General features: G+C 38.3%; 1 protein-coding gene across 1 annotated transcript; it reads left to right on the forward strand.

Annotated features, from left to right (window-relative positions):
* The first annotated feature begins 19071 nt into the window (after positions 1-19071).
* On the forward strand, positions 19072-20757 carry LOC125263440 (CD209 antigen-like protein E). Its single transcript, XM_048182430.1, has 4 exons — positions 19072-20037; positions 20117-20226; positions 20294-20397; positions 20521-20757. The coding sequence occupies exons 1-4, from the start codon at positions 19590-19592 to the stop codon at positions 20651-20653; spliced, it is 795 nt and encodes a 264-aa protein (XP_048038387.1). The 5' UTR covers positions 19072-19589; the 3' UTR covers positions 20654-20757.
* The last annotated feature ends 4813 nt before the right edge of the window (positions 20758-25570 follow it).

Genomic DNA, 25570 nt, shown 5'->3' on the forward strand with positions numbered 1-25570 from the left:
ATGCTGTTCAAATTGAAAATATACCATCATATATTATGTTATGATGACAAAATTATACCCCAATATGTGATTTTTCGTGAAGACAAAATTCCCATGCCATTTGCATCAGTAGAGTTTGACATGAAATATTTCTCAATTCTCATTGAAAGCAATGCGTTACGGCCGCGTCGCTGGACATTAATGCTTTATGTGGCTTAATCCTAAAACAACATCCAGAAACTATTTTCTCGCACATGTTCTTGTCATCAACAGCAGCATCTAAGGCTAAGACAACGGTGGAAGGACAATATTTTTATGTTAAGCGTTGAAAGCGCGTTGTCTTCATATTCGGCCTGACCTGCTTATATCTTTATTGGTCAATTAATATCAGTGTCTTAATGTATTAAGTGTTTTCTTCATAACTGTTTTATTTTCAAGGAAAAAGCTTAACGTGTTATCGTGTTAATAGTGGACTGCTTATAAGATGTAGTGAATTTGCTCCTCCAATATCACTATCACTGGATGAAGCGGGACATAGCCTACTGGTTTAGGGTCAGTTTATTCTCTTGGACATGCGGCAGTATCGGACCCCTCGTGAGTGAGAATGGGGTGGAAAAGTCAAGTAGCCTATTATCATGTTTCAGAGACATGGCTCTCGAAAGTGTGGGGGAAACAACAATTTTACAAAAGAGAACTTGTAAATAGACATTTTTTCGACTTTCATTGGTCCTTTTTTAATTTTGGTTTATAAAGATGCAAAACTTAATAAACGAAAATCTGAAAAGAAGTCAATATTTATTTTGTGTAGGCTACATGAAATTTGTGTATTCGGTTTTAATTTAAATTTTGGAATTCACCATAGCATGTAGCCTAAAAATAAAACAACCGTTCGTTTTTTGTTTTTCTTGACGTGGTTAAAAAACGAAAAAGGAATGGACGCAAAAGTACACGGACCATTATTGCTAAGCATTTTTGTTATGGAAAAGGGGCACTGCAATACCAAAACCAATATCGAAAGCTCTTCCCAACTGTTAAACATGGTTTAATGCTGCTTTGAAGTCATGCATTTTGACACTATATTGGCATGTTAGAGCCGCTTTGCAGCAGAATTTGTTTTGAATTTGTTACTGAAGCTACTATGAAACAATATTGTAGCTTGTATGCATATTCTTTCTTTCTCAAACCTGAGTTTTGATTTCTAAGTGATCAATTTATGTATAAGTGTTTTCACACATGATCATTGGCTGTATAGGTCATCAGTAAATGACAATGCACCACTCCCGACAAAAAAAGGTTTTGTTAGTTTTGAATGACATATCTAATGTAGAGAACTGTGTTTAGAGTTTTGCAAAAAGGTTGTTTTTCAATTGCAAACTGTGTGTAAAGCATATAATGTGCTTGTAGTTTTGCAGACTTGGTCTTAAGATTCTATACATGAGTGAATGGTTTCAGTGAGTGAGCCTCAAGTCACACTTTTAGTGTCTAAGCAATTTGAAAAAACTGTAAAACAAACTGTGACAGAGGTCGCCTATATGGAATGAACCAAGAAAATCTTAAAATTGCATGGGACAGAGAAGCATAAATAGCAGCAAAAAAGACTGCCATAAAAAAAAAAACCAAAAGACAATTATTTTAATGCAAAAAATAAATAAAAAAAATTCACACATCAGTTTCAGTTTCTGTTTGTTAGTAATCTGTACTTAATCTGTGTTTCAGAAAGCCATTTTATTTTTAAAAACACGATTAAGCAGATTAAGGCCTACTCCTGTCTTAATTTAAACCCTGTCTGGGAAACCGCCCCCAAAGGTTTCACAAAGTTATTCTTGTCTCTATAACTTATGGATTCCTAAAGACATGTTTATGGGTAAATAAAATATTAATAATACAAAAAAAAATGAATATCAAAACATATTTTAAATATAATGAAGTAATTTTATTATAGAACTCATCAGCCTGCAGCAGCCAATATGATGTTCCTGGAAACTAAACAGAGACAGAACAGTATAAATAAACTATACAACCAACTAAACACCAAATTACAAAAACAGTATTAGGCTATGTGAAAGTGAATAAAGTTCACTTTGTTCACTGTGTGTGTGTTCAGTTATAAATATGTGCTGTGTAAATTAGCCTTCATACACTTAGAAATTATATATAGCCTAACTTTAAAAAACAAACAATAACCCATATAGATAAATTATAATAATTGTATAATATTGAGAATTTAGCCTACTTAATATACATTGTAACATAAGGCTACTTTACGCTAGCACAGTAGTCAGTTAAGCAATTAATTAATATTTTATATTAATATGTATGTAGCCTAGGCTACATATAAAGGTAAGTCTGCTTGCTTTTTAAAAAAAAAAATATATATATATATTACACTTCGACATGTACAGAATGTGCGCGTTAAGAAACACGTTCAAATTTGTCGTCTTAACATGATAAAACTGTGCGTCTTTACATGTACTAAAGTAACGCGACGACAACTGACGCCTTAACATGACCAGAATGTGCGTGTTGACACGTCAAAAAGAAACACGTAAAAAATTGCCGCGTTAACGCGAACAAACAGTGCGTGTTGACACGGTCAAAAGTCACGCGTTTCGTTTAAAGACATTTGGCCCCGATCGCGTTCCATAGCATTCTAACGCGAGCTCCCGTGCCGTCTCCATTCACGGAAACATGTCATGCCTCATATCATTGTAAAGCTCTCAGTCTCATTAACAGCGCTGTCTAATCCAAATATGGGCATTTCCTTTGTAGAAATAACCAACCGCGAAAGTTTACAGCAGAAAACCACATCTGATTGGTCATATGAATTTCCGACTACGTGATTGGTTCTCAGGCGTCACGCTTCATTGTTTATTCTGCGCCTGAGAGAAAATGCCGACAACACCGAAATCAGCTCATAAAGTTTCACAGAAAAGACTGCAACAGGTGTCACTTGCAAGAGCTAGTAAAAAGAAAGTAAACAACAGAGTAGACGATGAAACCCCATCAGCCAGTGCCTCATCGCGTAAGCTTTCGTTTGGAAAGGGAAAGAGAGAGTCTGTCGGAGGGAATGACAGCCGCGCCACACAGGAATGGCTCATAATTCACGTCGCACGATTGAATGAATTAGTTAGTGGTTTGTGTTGTCCTAACTGTGCCGGATCAGGGCTGAAAATTAACATCGATCCACAGAATCATGGGTTCTGTAGCAGTGTGTTGCTGGAGTGTAGTCTGTGTGAGAGAGATAGGTACTGCAGAAGTATGAGGGGCGGTCCGTGCCACTTCTAAGGCTAAGCAGGCGAAGGATAAGGCGCAGTCTACCCTTACGTCGCCGTCAGACCGTGTCAAATTTTGAATGGGATTGATAGGGAGGCAGACGATCGACCCGCGGCGACGTCACGGCGACGTCACTGTAGAACTAATTGTAGGCGGCGACGTGACGGCGACGTATGTGTGATATTTACATAAAAAAAACTGACGTGTGATTGGTACGTCTGAAATATGTACGTCGCATCATATGACGCCTGATCATCATACGTCGCATCAAGTGGCATCATATGACGCCTTTAAACTCATTTAAAAGTTTCCATTAGTAGATGTAGGCTATTTGTTATAGAGTATTGATTTTACAATAATTAGTTAACTAACTAGTGGCAACAGTGCATAAGAATTATAAATTTATTTCATTTATTATGAGTGTGTCGTATTGGCTGTTACGTTAGTGTTGAAGTAAACAAATTAAACATGTTTTGAAAATTTAAAGGCATTATTTTAACTTGGATGCCATAGCCCTAAAAGCCTATGCTCAATTTTTCTATATAATTTTTGTTCTTTCTTGATTTTCTTTAAGTCATTTAACTTTTTATTCAACCTGAGGTGGAAAACAAGTTATTCTGAGAAAACATTCTTGGTTTCATGATAGTTTATCTATTTGGGAAAATAAGAGGTTACAAAAAGTATAAACAGTAAAAAGATGATGGTAAAAAGGGTTGTTATTATAATTATTATTAATTTGTTACAATGAAGGAATACTAACAAGGTAACTTCTGACCAAAAAGAGGAGCAGTTATAATATATGTACCTTTAAATGGTGCTTGATATTGACTCCAACACCTTACTGAACTGTTCTTTTGTACTTTCTCGACCTTTCTAATTGGTTGTTATCATTTAAAGAAAAATTTACTAAACATGGGGCTTAAGAAAACTTTCTGTTGCCTGAGGGCAACGCTGTGCTTTAGAGGGTTAACCTTGTCCACTAGATGGAGCTATAAGATAAGGAATCGTTTTAGACTAATATTATTAATTTGTTTTTCATCCCTTTGAATGGAAATAAATGCATTGATTTATCTAATTCATTTGTGCAACCTGTGTATTGACAGTATAGTTAATTTACAAGTAAGTTAGTGAAATATGAATCACTAATAGCCTGTTTGATGGTGGATTTAAAAAAAAAAAAAGATTAATGTTAAATCATCTAGATGATGAGATGTGTTAACTTCATATTTTTGTACTTTTTATTATTTATAATGATTCAATAATAATTTAGTAAAGTTTTATTTAACAGTTTTACTTAAATATAAGTAGTAGCAAGTAAGCTATTGCTTTATAAAATTATAAAACTGTGTAGTTTGATGGTTGAGCTCCAGAAAACCATTAATGAGGTGGCTATGACAGTTACAGCTTTTTTAAAAAAAAAAAAAAGCAGGAATAAAGAAATGCATATAAAGGGTTATTAATGAGGGCGATGCAGATCTAAATAAAACTGTTATGTGTAAAGAACCTTTAAAGAACCATCTTTTTTTAAAGTGTTCTGTTACTTTTTATCACATTCATTAATAGATTGCTGTACACTGTAATATTTTCTTCCACTTTATGTCCCAACTGACATTTCTTTATCATTTCATTTTAGCTTGCCTTGGGAAATGGAATGTTTATAGCATAGTTGCAACCACGTTCCTGGAGGCCCCCCAGCACTGCACATTTTATGTCTCCCTCGTCAACACATGTTGTGTCTGTCTGTAATCATCATGCAATGCTGAACACCTTGATAACTCCCTCAACACCTAATTCAAGTATTAATATTTCATTATCTATTTCATGTTCTGTTTGGCTCAGAACTGTATAGATTTTTTTATTATTATTATTAATGACTGTTTTATTAAAAGCAAAACTTTTTGTTTTACTGTAATGCAATATCTTGAGTTAATAACGATATAGGCTATTAATTGGCAGGTGAATGTGAAAAGGTAGCCAAAGGAAAGTTATATTTATAGGAATGCAATTTAATTGGTAAGACTGAGATGAAGTTAATAAAACAATGAGAAAAGTACATGGTAGAAACAATGGGAGGAAGAAAAAATGGTTTTGTAACATCCAAAGAAATGCTGGTAAATAGAGTAACAGGCAGGTTCAGTTATTTGTAGACTTTGATATGATTATACTTTTAGTACAATTAGAAAACATGAGACAGGGAAATGAGTATAGGCCTACATTGTTCACAAAAAAACTGCAGGTTATAAAATGTGTAATGTGGGCTAAAAATAATAGGATTTTATTTATAATTTTATAATAATAAAGATAAAAATAAATTATTGATTTACAATTTTAAAATATGAAATTTGACTTGAAAACCACTTTACGGAACATTAGATGATTTAGATAAAAGAATATAGGCTAGATGTTTAGGATAAATTAAGAAAATGGTTTTGGAATCTTGACCACACTTTCCTGACCAACAGGTGTTAATGTCCCTTAAGAATGTATATCAAGCGCCAGAAAAATCGAGAGGAAGAAGAAGTTTGAATTTGAAAGACATGACAGACATTTGAATTTTGGCCATAACCAGTAGGTGGCGATAATGCACCCGGAAGTTGTATGCCAACCGCCTTTAAAATCTACAAGAAGAAGAAGAAGAAGAAGACATTTAAAAGTTATTTTAAGTATATAGAGTACTGATGAGGTCAATGTTAGATTATGTATGTAGTATGATATATGGAGCTGCGGCCAAAACCTACTTAGAGAAATTAGACAGAATGCAACATAGAGCATTAAGAATTAGCTAGTATAGGAGCAATGAAAACTACTCCAATTGATACACTTTTGGTGGAATGTAAGGAAACCCCTCAAGATTTAAGACTGATTAAACTAGCTCTTGCTTATTGTTTGCAAATACAGGATGACAGAAACATTTTTCATCTTCAGTGATTAAAAATTGCTGGGAGTATGATAAATGTGTAGGTAAAGGGTTTGGTTGGAACATAGATAAGAAAGCTGAAGAGTATAATATGAATAAATTAGTTTATTACAGAAAATATCTTAAGTAGAATTCCACCATGTATATTTCCAGAACCTATGGTTTACAGACTAAATTAAAAAGAAAAAGGAATGGCTGGATAATGGAAAGGAAAATATTTGCAATTTAATACAAGAATTCAAGAACAAAAAATATTATGGATATTTAGAAATGTACACAGATGGCTCTAAAGGTCCAGGTAATGGGCATGGGCATTGGTATTCTGGAACTCAAAGTAACGTTCCATAAGAGAATATCCAATCATGTTTCTGTATATACAGCTTAACTTGCTGCAGTATCTCTGGGATTGCAATGGGTGGAGGAAGTCAAACCAGACAGAGTGATAATATATTCTGACTCAGCAGCAATATTGCAGACTCTCATAGTAAAACAACTACATATGATATTTTAATAGAAATTTACTCAGCATTGTTAAATTTAGAAAGATTGTGAATAGATGTTCAGTTTTGTTGGATACCAGCACATATATAGGAATCTTGGGTAGGTAATGAGGAAGCTGATGAATTAGCAAAAAAAGCCTTACTGTTAAAATTGAGATTCCTATTGGAAAAAATGAAGGTAAAAATATAATAAAAAGTAATATTGACAAGCAGTGGCAAAAATATGGGATTCATATAATAAAGGAAGAGAATATTACAGAATTCAAAAATCAATCAAAGTGAAAACATTTAATAGTAGAAATAGAAGAGATTAAATAATCAACACAAGACTGTTAGGACACACAAGACTTAATAATATGTTATTTCTTATGAGTGAAATACAGATAAATACAGATAGGCCTAAATGGGAGGAATGTGACTGTAAAGAAAATGTAGAACATGTTTTATTAAAGTGTAAAAAATTTCAGGAAGAGAGAAGGAAGTTTAAAGAATGTATTATTACAATAGGGAGGGAATGGAATATAAAAGGTATTTTAGGCTATTTTAGGCATAGGACATTCTCAAAGTGAAGTTGTTGAGGCATTAATGAATTTAAAAGATCAATAAAGCCATGATTTTACACACTCCAATATTGTAGGTGGCGGTATGTACCTTAAACGATGGTCTGTAACCCGCCATAAAAGTAAAAGAAGAAGAAGACATTTGAATTTTAGTTGTTTTGCGAGTAGGAGAAGGTTGTGGTGGTGTCGATTAGCGGTCAGTGACGGGATTAGATTATTTAAAAATAAGTTTTTGAAAACGTTTAGCAGTATAGCAGTTAACATGTCTTATGCAGCCAGGTGAGTTTAAAATAAGTTATTTCTTTCAAATAACGTTACAGTATCGCCAATCGTAAACAATAAATGTGTTTGTAATTATGGATGGAAGCTGGTTTCCGACCAAGAATTGTGATCTTAAAAAGTCGAAATTACTTTAACTTTTTATCCTGTTTTTTAAATTACCAATTGTGAATTTATATTACGCAATTCTGACTTTATAACTGGGCACTGTGAGATTAGCACAAATTGCGCAAGTCTGAGAAAAATCAATTGTGAGGTAACGTAGAACTGTAATCAGGCCTTAAAAGTTAGGCCCGACAAGTACATTTTGATTGACAACTTTTTAAAAGCCCTAACATGAACCCGTTTACGGCCCGACATTATTCAAATGTGCGCATGCACACAGCTCTTTTGCCTTTTGTCAAGAATGAGTCATTTATACATGTTTTAACATAATTTATTCATGACTAACGCAGGCTACAGGCCCCTCGGGTTCGGGCAAAGATCGTCAACAGAGGTGAAAATTCGCTATTGTGAGGAAAAATGTGAGAATTACCTATTTAATTGGGTTTTGTAGTGGTGAAAAAAACTTTCAGGATATATTCTGCAGATTGCAGAATGACATGAACATCTAAAATTGTTTTTAATATGATAATTTTTTGTTGGTTGCGGTTTTCAATTATTGTTCAGGGGACCCACCCTACTGCACTACACTTTGTATCTCTCTATTTACCACACCAGAATTATATAGTGAAATCCATGACAGATAAGAGAAATATACAAAAATGCAGGGCAGTGGGTTCCCAAAGACCAGGATTGGAAACTGTCGCGAGACGATGTACTCTGTAGAGTGGTGCAGGGATAATGTCAAAAAATGACAATCTCGGATTACACATTTTGCTATTGGTTTTCCCCAAAAAAATCTCAGTAAAATAAGGTCTGTGGTAAAGTTTACTTGACAACATATTTAAATTTTGTTCTACAAAGTAATTTTATGTCACATGCAGTCTTCAAGACTTTGATTAATTCTTAATTAAATGTTATTTCATGCTCTTTTATAGCCAGCAGATGCTACTTGGCCAGATTTCAGATGTGTTGGACATACTGGCAGCTGAAATTCTAAAGCCGCAAGTTGAGACTGATTGTGTTCTCATTGGCTTAGAGAACATCAGTAGTATCTTGGCAGTTTTAGCTGCAATTGGAGAGTTGCCTAATGAAGAACGATTGTTTGCTCTCTTGAAAACGATAATTGATGACCTTGAGGGAAGCAACTCGATGACAGTGAGGTCAAGGGAACAGCTGCTTTTCCTCCTGGAAAGCCACTTCAGAGTTCCCGACATAGCCCGGATTTTTGGTGTGAGCATCAGAACAATTCACAGGAGAATGTCTGAATATGGCCTGTCTGTACGACAGACATATTCTGATATTACTGATGAACAACTTCGGCAAGTGGTATCTGCCTTCCTTGTCAATTTTCCAAATGCTGGAAGAAGGAGTGTTACTGGACATCTCAGTTCTTGTGGAATTCGGTAATTTTATTTTCTTTAATAATCATTCATTCACAACACATTTCATTTTTATTATAATCATTTTTTTATCTAAAAACAGGTAGAGTCAGTTTACATAGGAAGACATGCATGGATCCTTGTTGACCAGTATGTTTGTAAAGACATCCATTAATATCGCAATATTACAAAAGCTACTATATAACACCAAGTATCAATCTTGTGAGTTGTGTTGCATTGGACTTCATTATAACTTAATAGTTTTAGCTAAACTTGCAATGAAACTTTGTCTTACTTACAATTTTCCTCTATGGACATTTTAAGGTTTTACTTGCTGTGATGAATTTAAATGTAATGAATATTATTGCTGTTGTTGTTGTTGTTATTATAATCATTTGTACTCTTATAGGGTCCAACAACACAGGGTGCGGCTGACTCTGAAAGCTGTTGATCCTGTTGGGAACTTTCTTCGTGGGCTTCAGCTTAATATCATTCCAAGGGTTCTATACTCTGTTCCAGGGCCTCTCTCCGTTTGGCACATAGATGGTAACCATAAGTTGATACGGTAAGACTTTAATGTATTGATCATGTCAACATTAATTATTGATGTAAAAAGTCTTTAATGTCAAGACTTATTTCCTACTTTTACACACATCATTAAACAAATTATTTTGTCCATGCAGTTGGAGAATTGTTATACATGGAGGGATTGATGGCTTCAGCCGGCGCATTATGTATCTTTGTGGAAACAGCAATAACAGGGCTGCAACTGTTCTCCAGTGTTTTCTCACTGCTGTCAGTCAGCATGGTTTACCCCACCGTGTTCGAAGTGACAAGGGCGGAGAAAATGTTGAGGTTGCTAGATACATGCTGGAACATCCAGAACGTGGACCTGGTAGGATAATTTTTTTTGTTGTTGTTGTTCTATGAAGCCACTCCCTCCGAAATACACAGTGTACTCAGATTGGTTTGCTGGGCCAGTGTATTGTGATTCACTGAACCGTCCGGAAACAGCATGCCCCTTACCATTAGTTCTTACCGGTTATGTGGGCTTTGGTGGAAACGTAAATAATGGCGTCTATATTGCTGTATCAAATCATAGACTGTAAAAAAATATAGACGTAGTGTCTGTGACGTCACCCATAGAGTTCTGAACAGCAGTTTTGACGTGAGAATGAGGCCGCTGCCATCATAGCAGCGCGTCACCACACGTCACTCCCGGATAACTGAAAATGGGCAAAGAGGCGTGACGTAGTTGGAGCCCATGCGACTTGTTGCTGAAACCAAGCACGTCTTAGCTATCTATCTTAGATACTATCAAAAATATTAATAAAGATAACAATATCATTAGAAAGTACTAAAGGTTTACTGTCAATCTACGGTGCTTTTTTACGATAACGTTATAGATGCTCCAACACCGTCGCATTTACCTCAGAAAAGCCGTTCAGTGTCCAAAGACATGGTTAGTCAGCTACAAAAATGAACTTATAGTGGGGCATTTTGCTTATAAATCGAGTAATTTTAACCTTTTAATAATATAATGATGTACCAAGTGTTGCTCCTGTTTAGAGCATTAGTTGAGATATATATACACATATAGTGTGTTTATATATATTAACTTCTGTTGAATTTGCAAGTATGTAGTTAGTTTGAAGGAAAATCATTTTCAAATAATGTAGTTGCTTTTTTTCTCCAAAAAAACCCTTCATATGTGACACCCCCCACCAAAAAAAAAAAGTTCAGGCTCAGGAATTTTTTTTTGCTTTAACCCCTGCATACAGTGAGTCTCAAACTCCATTGTTTCCTCCTTCTTATGTAAATCTCATTTGTTTAAACGACCTCCGAAGAACAGGCGAATCTCAACATAACACCGACTGTTATGTAACAGTCGGGATCATTAATATGTACGCCCCCAATATTTGCATATGCCAGCTCATGTTCCCAACATTATGAAAGGCATTAGACAAGGGCAGCCAGTATTAATGCCTAGATCTGTCCACAGCTGAATCAACAGACTAGGTAAGCAAGCAAGGACAATAGCGAAAAATGGCTGATGGAGCAATAATAACTGACATGATCCATGATAACATGATATTTTTAGTGATATTTGTAAATGTCTTTCTAAATGTTTTGTTAGCATGTTGCTAATGTACTGTTAAATATGGTTAAAGTTACCATCGTTTCTTACTGTATTCACAGAGACAAGAGCCGTCGCTATTTTATTTTTAAACACTTGCAGTCTGTATAATGCATAAACACAACTTCATTCTTTATAAATCTCTCCAACAGTGTGTAATGTTAGCTTTAGCCACGGAGCACAATCAAACTCATTCAGAATCAAATGTAAACATCCAAATAAATATACTCACACGATCTGATCCATGCATGCAGCATACATGATGAACATCTTGTAAAGATCCATTTGAGGGTTATATTAGCTGTGAGAACTTTGTAAATGCACTGGATTATAGTCGAGAGTTTGGGGGGGCAGGGAGCGCGTGATTTAAAGGGGCCACAACCTATATATTGGTGCATAATTAATGATGCCCCAAAATAGGCAGTTTAAAAAATTAATTTAAAAAAATCTTTGGTGTATTTTGAGCTGAAACTTCACAGACATTCGGGGGACACCTTAGACTTATATTACAACTTTTAAAAAGACATTCTAGGGCACCTTTAAGTCAGTCAGTCCATGAGTCAACAATGAATGTGATCTAAACTTTTGCTTTCTTCTCCCAGCATGCATCAGCCCTCATGGATTCTCTGAGAGTTGAATACTCCAGGTCACCACAGTCTCTACGAGAATGCAGCACTGTCTTGTTTTCCACTACGCCTGCTCCCCTTTCCACATCCCTCCAGAGGATCAACAAGGATGAGGCTGTTGGCGTGTATCTAGCACAGCATTCACGATTCAATACGCGTTAAAAGGATTAGTTCACTTTCAAGTGAAAATTAGCCCAAGCTTTACTCACCCTCAAGCCATCCTAGGTGTATATGACTTTCTTCTTTCTAATGAACACAGTCGGAAAAATATTAATAAATATCCTGATGCATCCATGCTTTATAATGGCAGTGAACAGTGTTCATGATTATGAGCTGAAGAAAGTGTCTCCATCTACATCCATCCATCATAAACATACTCCACACAGCTCCGGGGGTTAATAAAGGCCTTCTGAAGTGAATTGTGTTCATCAGACAGAAAAAAGTCATACACAGCTAGGATGGCTTCAGGGCGAGTAAAGCTTTGGCTAACTATCATTTGAAAGTGAATTAATCCTTTAACAACATGTTATTGTGATACCTGTGCAGATGTTATTAGACTGAGGCTGATCCATGCAGCCATAACTTATTAAATTGTTATGAGATAATTGTTATGATTTAGTTCTATATAAATATTGTATAAAAACTTAAGACAATGTGTGATTTGTGATTATTTTTTTATTTATCGTCACCAAAATGGGGCCATTCAAAACCTTTATAAAGCCCTCCTTCCTCTGGAAACTGTCTTCTAATGACTGACACAACACAGGCAGGTAAGGGTTTCCTGATGTGCCTGCCCAGAATGCCATAGGCCCAGCGGGCAACTTGCCTGTATGCTGTGTAGCAATACTGATTGTCTTATACCAATGGCATCAAAAAAAGTGACATAGGTAGTCATGACTTAATACTGTATATGCAATTTGTAATGGAGAAACAAAATTATTCATAGTTTTAATGTTAAAATCTTTAATTTATTATTTATACATACAAGAGTAATAAATGATCTCTGCCCTAAACATACTCATGTCTGCTGGCCTGGAGAGGTCCATGCTCCTTTCTGAAGAGCATATAGGCTATCTGTAGCACATATGGGTTCAGACAGCAAACCTCAAAGCCTGGGTCAGAGTCAGGCACTGCACATCAAGTCTGGGGGTGACATTCTTCACCAAGGCCCAGTATGCCTCCACCTCCCTGCAGCACTGACTTTCCTCAGCTGTGGCCATGGCCTCGCATTAACCACACAAGCACCTATGAATCCAAAACCTGTATCAGAACTCTGTTTTTCTTTTATTTAATGCATATTTGTTAGAATGCAAGTTTTGTTTACTTTTTTTTAAAAAGTGTAATTAAAATTGACTATGATGAAATTCTTACAATAAAATATTTACACAAAACTTGAATTGGGAAAATGTTTATCTCCCTCTCTCTCTCCTGCGGTGATAAACCGCTATATCACGTAACGTAAGTGTGACATACGCCTGATTTAGCTTTGCTGTTGCCTGATAAATGATAATAATCGTACAATACTGTGACCTAAGCACAGTGTTATGTAACGTCTGTATTGCATATCTATAAGCTAACACTGGTCTCTTACCAAAACACCTGCCCTGTTCTCCACTGGTTCTCCTCACACCACAGCTCAATTTGTCTCCCCTGGCCGTTGTTCTGTCTAAAGTTAATCCTCTGTCCCTGCTCTCTTGGCTTCATAGCAGACTCATAATTGTATGGCTGTGGTCCGTCATATGAGTGTCCATAAACATTTGCAATTTCGTCAGCGTCCAAACTGTCATTGCGATCCATTGTTTTCCTATCCATTGTTTTAATGGACAGCTCTCCATGACTCCCTCCCGTTACGTCACTTCCAGTTTGCACATTTTTTCAGAAGTGGAAGTAAAATTGTCTCACAAAAACGTCTCCAGAAGCCACAAGAGTGCATTTATAAGTTAATTTTGAGTAAATTCTAGTTCCTACATTATTTTTCTATACATTGAGTCCTGGGGGCAATAACCTGCATCGCGCTCTGACAACGGCAGTGATGTCTCGCCCATATACTTCAATGAGTGTTAGACATCATTTCCGTTGTCAGAGCGCGATCAGACCTCACTAAACGAGTGCTGAACGCAGTTGGACATAGTGGTGTATTAGAGGTAAAAAATTATATAAATACTGTTCGGTTTCTCACACAAACCGATCGTTTCGTGTCTTAGGACATCATTGTGCCGTCACGAGCCACAGGGTTTCATTTGAATTTGTCTGTGTAAGTTTTTTCGACTCTTATTGTTTGAGTTCCCATTCACTCCTATTATTTGACTGGCAGACGGCAGCGGTTGGAGTTAAAAATCATCATTTGTGTTCAACTGAAGAAACAAAGTCACCTACATCTTGGATGCCCTGGGGGTAAGCAGATAAACATCAAATTTTCATTTTTGTGTGAACTATCCCTCTAAGGAGAAAAAGGGGAATCACTCTATTCTTGTTTTTATTCACACAGAGGTTTATATCTTCATTAGTCAAGGAGAGAGTGTGGATTGGTTTGTCTGACATTGAGAACAAGGGGATAATTCAATACTGAATCAAGGGTAAGTGCTAAAACACTTTATTTGTGCTTTATTTATGAGTTTTTTCTCTTCTTTTCTTTTAAAGTGAGACCACCACAGCTGAAGATACACCTGTTCTGCAACCTCTTAACTTGAACTGCAAAAACAAATGCACCTCCTACAAATAAAACACTTTCCTGCACTTTCACTTCTGCTCACTATTCCTTTTAGCATACTCTTGAAACGTGCTGTTGTGGTAACCGGGTACTGTTGGCTCTTAAATAATATTGCTTTCTGCCAAATTAATAAACATAAATATAATTATTCCTATCGCTTAGTTGCTAAATAAAACTTAGATGCTGTTATAATTTGAATATGGGGTCCTAAGTGTGGCGAGGGGGGCGTGGTTCAGCGAGGTCTGCGGCGGGAGAGAGCATCGGGAGATCTTTGGTGAGTGAGCGAGTTAAATGTAAATCACGAACACCTGTTTCTCATTTCAGTAATTGGCGGAGACAGGTTAAAACGCCGCGAGAAGCAGGAGTCGGTGAGAGAGAGGGGAACTGCTGACTGAGCAGCTGGTGCACGACTAACTGGAGTGAAGCCCATTGTGGATTGTACAGCCGTGACCAGGAGTGAAGCCCTTTGTGGATTGTATATGCCATGACTGGAGTGAAGCCCTTTGTGGATTATTTTATTTGCTGTTGTGCCTTGCACAGTTTTTGTTGGACGTTTCTAATTCTTGAAATAAAGCTCAGTCAGCAGTTGAACGCCGACCCTGTCCCCTTCCTTCCTACACTTAAGAACATTAGTTGTATTACACTGGTGCCCGTCATTATTCAATTTAGGGGTCAAAAGCATAGTGTGGAGGTGGCAGTTAACCCGCACCTCCGGCATCCGATAATTTTGGGGACGAATTGGCCTGCATTTAATAAATTATTGGGGTGTTTATGCTCGGATGCCTCTTGGGGGAAAAAATCGTGGGATAAGGAGGTGCGAGTGCAGGCGGGAGAGACTGATCAGGGGCCGGTGAGTTCAGCTTCAGGGGAACAGAGCGAAATTGGAAGACTTATTCTTTCGGATCGCGATGACTTTCCCCTGGAACAGTCTCACGATGAGACGCTAAAAAACGCGTTTGAAAAGGTCAGCACCATCGATGGTCAGCCTCTCCAGCCTGGGCGTCCACTTTCTTATCCGTATTTTGCGATCATAAAAGATAGGTTGTATCGAGTGACCCAAGACACTCAGACAAAAGAAGATACGACCCAATTATTAGTTCCAAGGAGCCGCAGGGAAATGCTTTTCCACGCGGCTCATTCTAATCCGATGGCTGGGCATTTAGGACAAACGGCAACACTAAATCGTCTCATGACCCGATTCTTTTGGCCGGGCATTCACGAGAATGTGCGCAGGTGGTGCGCGTCTTGTCGGGAATGTCAGTTGGTTAACCCACCGGCCACCCCAAAAGCGCCGTTGCGCCCCCTCCCATTAATGCAGGTCCCCTTCGAAAGAATTGGTATGGACCTCATCGGGCCATTAGAGCGATCAGCAAGAGGGCATCGCTTTGCATTAGTCATTGTGGATTATGCAACGCGATATCCTGAAGCAGTGCCACTCCGCAACATTTCCGCTAAGAGTGTTGCGGATGCACTGTTTAGTTTAATCTCCCGAGTGGGGGTTCCGAAAGAAATCCTCACTGATCAAGGCACGGCGTTTATGTCACGCACGTTACGCGAACTTTACGAATTGTTGGGCATTAAATCCGTGCGTACCAGCGTCTTTCACCCACAAACGGACGGCCTGGTCGAACGGTTTAATCGCACGCTTAAATCCATGATTCGTAAATCCGTTCAAGAGGACGCCAAAAATTGGGATAAGTGGTTGGAACCTCTGTTATTTGCAGTGCGAGAGGTCCCGCAAGCCTCCACGGGGTTTTCCCCCTTCGAGCTTCTCTTTGGACGCCAGCCCCGGGGGGTATTAGACGTCCTAAGAGAGACTTGGGAGGACGGACCATCTCAGGCCAAAAATGAAATTCAGTATGTGCTGGACTTGAGAGCAAAACTCCACACGTTGGGGCGGCTGTCTATGGAGAATTTGTTACAAGCCCAGCACAGACAGAGCCAGCTGTATAACAGGGGAGCTAACTTGCGCAAATTTTCACCGGGAGATAAAGTACTTGTATTGCTTCCCACTTCAAGCTCGAAATTACTTGCAAAGTGGCAAGGACCATTTGTGGTGACACGGCAAGTCGGTGAGCTCGATTATGAAGTTGTGCGTTCCGATAGGAGAGGAGCACGTCAGATTTACCACCTCAATCTCCTTAAAAAATGGAATGAGGCGGAATCAGTGATGCTGGCGACGGTGATTAGCGGAGAGGATGATCTCGGGCCAGAGGCGAATATCAAAAAACAGTCCCTCGCTCTGGCCCCGGGGGGAGATCACCTCTCGCCCTCACAGCTCACTGATTTATCCAAGTTACAAGCAGAGTTTGCAGACGTGTTTTCTCCCCTACCGGGCCGTACAAACCTCATTCAGCACCACATCGAGACAGAGCCGGGCGTGGTGGTTCGCAGCCGGCCGTATAGATTGCCTGAACACAAGAAAAATGTAGTTCAGGCAGAATTAGAAGCTATGCTTGAAATGGGAGTAATAGAAGAGTCCAGCAGTAACTGGGCGAGCCCGATAGTTTTGGTTCCCAAGACGGACGGTTCAGTTCGGTTCTGTGTGGACTATCGCAAGGTGAACGCAGTGTCGAAATTCGACGCGTATCCAATGCCTCGGGTGGACGAGTTGCTTGACCGGCTAGGTACGGCTCGATTTTATTCGACACTGGACTTAACGAAAGGGTATTGGCAGATCCCCTTGTCGCCATTATCCAAAGAAAAGACCGCTTTCACGACGCCGTTTGGATTACACCAATTCGTCACCCTTCCGTTCGGGCTGTTCGGGGCACCGGCTACCTTTCAGCGTCTCATGGATAAAATTTTGCGGCCCCATGGTGCATATGCTGCTGCCTATCTGGACGATATTATTATCTTCAGTAATGACTGGCAGCGGCATATGCAGCATTTGAGGGCCGTCCTGAGATCGCTGAGGGGAGCCGGGCTCACGGCCAACCCGAAGAAGTGTGCGATTGGGCGCGTGGAAGTAAGATATCTGGGCTTCCACTTGGGGCATGGACAGGTGCGTCCCCAAATTGATAAGACGGCAGCGATTGCGACCTGTCCGCGCCCCAAGACCAAAAAGGAGGTTAGACAGTTCCTCGGGCTGGCGGGATATTATAGGAGGTTTGTTCCTAATTATTCGGCCCTCACCAGCTCGTTGACTGATCTAACTAAAAAGGATGCGCCAGATACGGTCCAGTGGACGGAGCTGTGCCAGCAGGCCTTCACCCAGGTGAAGGCTGCTCTATGTGGCGGGCCATTGCTTCACTCTCCTGATTTTTCTCTCCCTTTTCTGTTGCAGACTGACGCGTCGGACAGGGGGCTGGGTGCTGTCCTGTCCCAGGAGATAGAGGGTGAGGAACGGCCGGTGCTGTACATTAGCCGTAAGCTCTCAAAGAGGGAAGCTAAGTACAGCACTGTTGAGAAAGAGTGTTTGGCTATTAGGTGGGCCGTCCTCACCCTCCGTTATTATCTCCTGGGACGGGAATTCACTCTCTGTTCGGACCACGCTCCCCTGCAGTGGCTCCACCGCATGAAGGATACCAATGCGCGGATCACTCGTTGGTATCTGGCATTACAGCCTTTTAAGTTCAAGGTGGTCCACAGGCCGGGTGTTCAGATGGCTGTGGCCGATTTCCTCTCCAGAAATGGGGGGGGGGGGGGGGGGCTGCAGGCCGGACGGCTCCCCGGCCTGAGTCGGGCGGTGGGGGTATGTGGCGAGGGGGGCGTGGTTCAGCGAGGTCTGCGGCGGGAGAGAGCATCGGGAGATCTTTGGTGAGTGAGCGAGTTAAATGTAAATCACGAACACCTGTTTCTCATTTCAGTAATTGGCGCGGAGACAGGTTAAAACGCCGCGAGAAGCAGGAGTCGGTGAGAGAGAGGGGAACTGCTGACTGAGCAGCTGGTGCACGACTAACTGGAGTGAAGCCCATTGTGGATTGTACAGCCGTGACCAGGAGTGAAGCCCTTTGTGGATTGTATATGCCGTGACTGGAGTGAAGCCCTTTGTGGATTATTTTATTTGCTGTTGTGCCTTGCACAGTTTTTGTTGGACGTTTCTAATTCTTGAAATAAAGCTCAGTCAGCAGTTGAACGCCGACCCTGTCCCCTTCCTTCCTACACTTAAGAACATTAGTTGTATTACACTAAGATTTGAAAATCTGATACGTTATCCAGGTTTTGGAATAGAGGTGAACCAAATGATGAAAATGAGGACTGTATTGAACAGATGCCTGAAAATCCCACCCTGAACAACAACTTGCACAAGAAAAAAGGGATTTAAGATACTTGAAGTTCCACCCCTAAATGTGATATTTAATTGTTTGTTCCCTTTTATGTATTACTTTATGGAATCGTTGTTGTATTGTATGTAAATATCCATTATGATATTCATTTTGTTGTATAGTCTGTAATGTTATTTATTTATTTATTTATTTTTTCAGATTAAATTTGCTTGAAGGAAAATGTAAAATTGCCATTATATAAGAAATTACATTATTCTATAATAACCTCCACAATATCCAGTTCCATATTATAATATATATATATATATATATATAATTACACACATTTAGTAGCTAAACATCAAGGCATCTGTTTTTTCTACCATCATCCTCTCTGTCCCAGCTTAAAAATGTTATTCATTCTCTTCAAATTAATTGCCATTAATACAATGGTCAAGTAATGCCTGTTTAAAGGTGTTTGAGTCTGAATGCAGAGAGTTTTGGAGAGTTTCAATTTTTCTGTGTCTGAACTAATAAAGCCACTTCCTGTTTAAGGTTAGCACTATTTAAAAAGAAACCATGCCCGTCATTCAACCACAGCCCATCAGTGTAAACTTGATGTCTTATGAGTGAATCATGGATTTAGAGGACATTTATGAAAATATTGAAAACGATGATATTAAGGACACACCTGCACCTCAAACACAGAATCACAGACAGGATGAAAGAAATGCTCAAAAGTGCAGTAAGTAGAAAGTTTCATTTGAAGCAGAAATGGTGTCATTCAAGTATGAGAAATATTCATTATAGTTTAAATCCTTTTTCAAATAACCATGTTTCTGCTTTTTTATAATATGATTTAACATGGAATTATTTTTAACAAAACATGTTTTTATTTTCATATTGTACTGCATAAATGTTGCTGTTATTATCAAGGAATAAACGTTTTTATAATTTAAAGATAAAGGTGGATTTGTTGTTTTGGTCCTGTTTGTCAGGAGGAAGAGGGTGTTTGGTGTTGATGACAGTGTGTCTCGGGCTCATTTGTATTCTTCTGCTGGTCTTCATCACACTGCAGCACATCTCCATCACAGCAGAGAGAGAATCTCTGTTCAAGAGCCACAAGAACACAGTTGAAGAGTTCAATCAGACCATCAGCAGATTACAGCACAATTACACTGATCTAATGACTGAGAAAGACCTACTGAAGAACAGCCTCAACTCTCTGAGTCAGAAGAAACTGGAGTTAGAGACCAGAGTCGATGATCTTACTGCTGAGAAAAGCCAGTTACAGGGAAGCGTTGACTCTTTGAGTCAGAAAAAAACAGAGCTACAGACTCAACTAAGGAAGTTATACGAACAAGGTTTGTACAAATGTATGTGTATTTCAATTTGCACTTTACAAAACAAATAATAAACAAAATTGTTTGTGTTTATGAAAAGGAAAGGACAGGTTTTCTATATCCAGTGAGTGGAAGAACTGGTCTGAGAGCCGGCAGTACTGCAGGGATCATGGTGGTGATCTGGTCATTATCAACACTGAGGAGAAGCAGGTGAGTTTGTGTGAATGTCTGTCCATGAATGAGAGGAATCACACTTACTCCTGTTTTATTCACACAGAGGTTCTTATCTTCATTCATCAAGGACAGAGTGTGGATTGGTTTGACTGACATTGAGAATGAAGGCAGCATGAAATGGGTGGATAATTCACCACTGAATGAAGGGTAACTGATAAAACACACAGAGAAAACAAAAACACCACAGCCAGATCATTTTAGCATAACAGAAATCTTCTCTCTCTTACTTATTTTTCACTTCTTCTGTAATAAGCTCACACTGTTCTTCAGGTTTTGGTATGAATATGAGCCAAATAACGCAGGTGGAGATGAGGACTGTGTTGAACTGATGCCTTCAGGCAACATCCGGAGCTGGAATGATCTCAAATGCTCTGAGAAGAGAAAAGGGATTTGTGAGAAATAGGGTTCATCCTGTCTTGTCATATTTTATGGAATCATTATCTGTAACATACAAAACCACAAATGGAAATGAATAAAACAGAAAAATGTAAAACTGCGTACTAATAACCTCTGATGTGTTCGTTGCTCCATCACAAGCAGCTCTATGTCAATATGACCTTCTTCTAGCTGTTATCATGATCTAGTAATCTACAGAAGTCTAAAGTGTATCATATCTCTCAGTGATGCACCATGTTATACTGATAATGATTGTTTGTAAAACTGCGTTTGTGTTGTATTGCTTTAAGTTCAAATAAAATGGTCAGTAACAATTATCACTACAGAATCCCTGCCACTTTTCATTCTTGGGAATCTGCTTTATTGCACTATGGATATATTTCCTCCAGTCCAGCAGGGTGCAGCAGAGAGCAGGTTTATCTGACTGAAGTCATCGGAGAGGCTAAAATAAGGCAGGGACATAGACCATGATATGAGAATGTGCAACAGGTACAAGAATGGGTTTCCAAAGCCGTATGATATGTTCCTCTCCCACAAAGGCTTTCCACATCGATTTCCATCTTCACCTCAGAACAGACACTGAATTGGCCTTTGTCTTGTACAGCTCTTGCATGAGCTTCCAGCTGAAGAGCAAGTTCAGGGAACGCATCATCCTTATCTTTGAGTACATCCAGCAGCACCAAATGTTTGCATACTTCACCCCTCAAACCAACAGGGCAACTACAGAAGCACTCTGCTGGGCAGGTTCTGTAGAAAATTGTGGGGTCTTTAGACATATCTGATGATCCAGCCATTTTCCATCATTCTAATTACATTGTTAAATGTTTCCTCCATCTTAATGGCTACACAGTTTGCCATTATTCCTGCTGATTGCAAATGTTTTATTGCCTGGAAGTAAGTCTCTGTCTTGCAAAGAAAGACATGAAGCAAGTCATCCAAACGGCGATTTCTTATCCCAGATAAGAATTGGTATTTTAGTCGATGGAAGAACTTGAATAAAAGAAATACTATTTTTAGTGCCAAAACAAGTGTATAATTATATTGGGAAAAGATGCATGGCAGTGAATGGTAGTAAAGGCTGTACAGCAGAAATCCCTTTAACCTAACACTACCCAGATAGCAGACCAACCTTGAATCAATGTTGAATCAATGTTGAAATTTAAGGTGATTTTTCATCAGGTTTGCACCCTGAATTAATGTTATTTCTGTGATGAAAAATAGATCAACATGGTTGTAAAACCAATCACTTTTCAACCTAAATTAAATCACTTATTTAACATTGGATCAACATAGAAACCACATAAAATCAATCTTGCTTTATGTACAGCAAGATTCTATGCTACTAATTGTCTTTTTCATTTACTCCTTTCAATAATCATGTAGTGCAGCTATTAGTATTGTTTTTAACAAGTAAATAACATACTTCAGTTTACACACAAATGTATTTATTTATGCCTCCACAATGAAAATACCACAATCACAACAAAATTAGCATTTAGCATTTTCTGGCCAATACAATTAAGTACACATTAAAAGCAAATGCCAGAACAGCCTTCAAAACCATGACAAATTTTATCTGTTCAATGGAGGTACATGCAAATGGAAACACACTCAAACAACAGAAACAGTACTACAGAATGAAAGAAAACAAAGAAAGAAAGAAGAAAATGATGAACTAATGAACAGAGGGCTTTCCACCGCGAGCAATGCCCCCAAGCCATGTTTGAGCTAAGTGCTAGGGGAGCTGAACGAGGTCGCTGGAGAAATTGCTAATGAGAGATGTGCATAACACATGGCTAGAGAGCAGTGGAGCTTTTATTATGCCACAGTCACCGGCGCTGCTTCTTTTTCCGGTCAAGCGTACATGTGGTAACGCAGCGCTGTACATTAAAAGCACATTAAAATTGGTACATTAAAAGCACATTTTAGTTCATATTTCATGGTGTCAGTACACTTGCATGTGTTTTTAAGATTATCTGAAGTACTACTAAAGAATGTTTTGTATTTTACATGCAAAATTAGTGGGAGAAAATAGAGCAATATACATTATAGAAATGTAGTTGTTTTTGACCTGGGTGATTTCATGGATTATTCTACACAAAAAAACAAAACAAAACTAACTAACGGGAACCGAGGATAACTGAGATATGATGTCACTGCTAGGCAACACACAGACACAGTGTCCTGGTTTAAATAGCTTACTTCCCTGAATTTAAACATTCTTGGTATTGTTCTTGTGTTTTACTGCAAAACAGCAAAGCAAATACATTTTTTGTCATCTTTGCAGGACACATTTAATTCATTCATGTGCCCCAAACTTAAGACCTCTTGAAAAGATAATGAAGGCTTTTCTCATTCCATTTAGGATATTCAAGACATTTTATGTATTTAATTTGATAAAATAAATTTAAGACTTTTAAGGATCATGCATATCTTCAGCATAGTGTCTTTGAATGCAGTTTTTCTTTTTTGTTCATTTTTTATTTTCTTTCCTGTCCAATTCAACTGGGAGGCCAGCTCATTTGTTAGACTGCAGGACAACATCCTCCTAATGCGGGAATCAACAGATGCTCCTCCCACTATGACAAAACGGGCGACCTAGTAACGTGTCAGGAAAATATATGCATAAAATATGGATAGGTTACAAAATATTTATTTTTTCCTGTTAGAAAAAATGTAAAAAACAATTTGCATGGTAGATATGCGTGTTGAGTGCAAAACTTCCTTTTAGCCTAAAAACTTTACATTTTAAATTACCATAACACGTCTGGCATCTTCACTTTGAAGAATCCGCTCTGCTTCTTCTAAGTCCATCAAGTTGTTTAGAGGTAATGGAGGAGCGATTGGCAGTTGCCATCTCAGTAAACCCTGGACCTCCTGACGAAGTGCTTTCACTTCAGTCACTAGTTCTGCCAGTGTTTCTGTCATTTTGGAACATGCAATATCTGTAAAGGGAAAGTGTTTACACACACACACCAAAAAAATAAATAAAAAAATATCACAGTATGTCAACAACTGCTATGATACACAGACTTAAAATTTGTCATAAGCATCAGTATGGCTGGTTGATATTTCCTAAAATTAAAATAGGTTTAGTGAACTTTTTACCTCAACAAACATTAATGAATGATTTTGGATTTGTTTGCTTTTTTTGGCCCTCAAAGTTCACTGATAAGGTTTGTACTGTTAAAATGCTTGACTATGAAAGGGTGGGATAGTTTGTCTCTGACATACAGTAGCTCACCTTTAGGGCTGCACGATGTATCATTTTCGCATCAATATCGTGATGTGTACTTCCACGTCACATCGCAGAAAGTGTAGTATAGGGACCTTTTGCTGGTTTCAATTAATTTGATTACTCATCATTATGCAAAATTATCACAAATTAGTATTGATGGTGTGGAATCTTTTTCTATTGATATATGTCTCCTCATTTACCGTTAGAGCAATGATGTGTCATGAGTTCATCAACGGATCCAACAACTCCAGGGAAGCCCACAGTCAACATTAAAGTGTCTTTCTTTTGCCACATGGTTTAATGGTCAGTTGGAAAGTCAATGAACTGCCATAGAGTAGTGGCCAAATGTGATGTCCAGCCATATGAAAACTGACATCTTCAACCTTAATTAAACTTAATTAAACTTTTAAAAATGTGTTAAAAGATGTAAACACATCGACTAACTGTGCTTGGAGTCAATTGTTTCATGTGTGATAATGAAATGAAATTTTCATTTCAAATTATTTTTATTATTTTAAATTATCTTTGGCCAGTCAGTCATACAAAGAAATTATGAACAAATGCAAAAACAAGAGAGGACCAATGAAATATTAAAAACTGATAATGTTGTATTCAATGTCATATTTTTTTTTTTAGCTATCTCTTGCTTTAGCTACCGTTTATAGACCTCCAGGGCCTTATGCTGATTTCCTAAAAGAGTTTGCAGACTTTCTCTCAGACCTATTGGTCAACGTCGATAAAGCGCTGATTGTTGGAGATTTTAACATTCATGTTGACAATACAAATGATGCGTTAGGGGCTGCGTTTACAGATTTACTAAACTCATGTGGGGTCAAACAAAACGTCACTGGACCCACTCACCGTTTTAATCATACACTAGATTTAATTATATCACATGGAATCAATCCAACCGTTATAGAAATTCTACCGCAAAGTGATGACGTCTCTGATCACTACCTTGTAACATGCGTACTGCATACTGATGATATTTGTCAAATTGCGCCACGATATCGACTAGGCAGAACAATTCTCCCGACAACTATAGATAAATTCACAAATAACCTGCCTGATCTGTCTCAGCTGCTCATCGTACCTAAACACACAAATGATCTTGAGGAAATGACTAGCAGTATGTCCACCATTTTCACTAGTACATTAGATACTGTTGCACCGATGAGATTAAAAAAGGTTAGAGAGAATAATACTGTACCTTGGTACAACAGTATTACTCACACTATCAAAAGAGAAACTCGTAATCTAGAACGCAAATGGAGACAAACTCGTTTAGAGGTCTTCAGAATCGCGTGGAAAGAAAGTTCGTCTCGTTATAAAAAGACTCTAAAAGCAGCCAGAGCCGAGCATCTCCGCAAACTCATAGAGAATAACCAAAACAATCCAGGGTTCTTGTTTAGTACAGTGGCTAGATTAACAAATAAACAGACATCACCAGAACAAAACATTTCATTACAGTTTAGCAGTGATGACTTTATGAATTTCTTTACTGAGAAAATCGAAAGTATCAGAAATACAATTGTAAATGTACAACCTTCAACAGATTTTTATGATTCAGCCTCAATTATCGCCCCTCAAGAACAGTTGCAGTGCTTTACAACTATAGGACAGGAAGAGCTAAATAAACTCATCACTGCGTCTAAAACAACAACATGTTTACTAGATCCAATACCC

The sequence above is a fragment of the Megalobrama amblycephala genome, linkage group LG1 (assembly GCF_018812025.1).
Source record: "Megalobrama amblycephala isolate DHTTF-2021 linkage group LG1, ASM1881202v1, whole genome shotgun sequence".
Lineage (NCBI taxonomy): Eukaryota > Metazoa > Chordata > Actinopteri > Cypriniformes > Xenocyprididae > Megalobrama > Megalobrama amblycephala.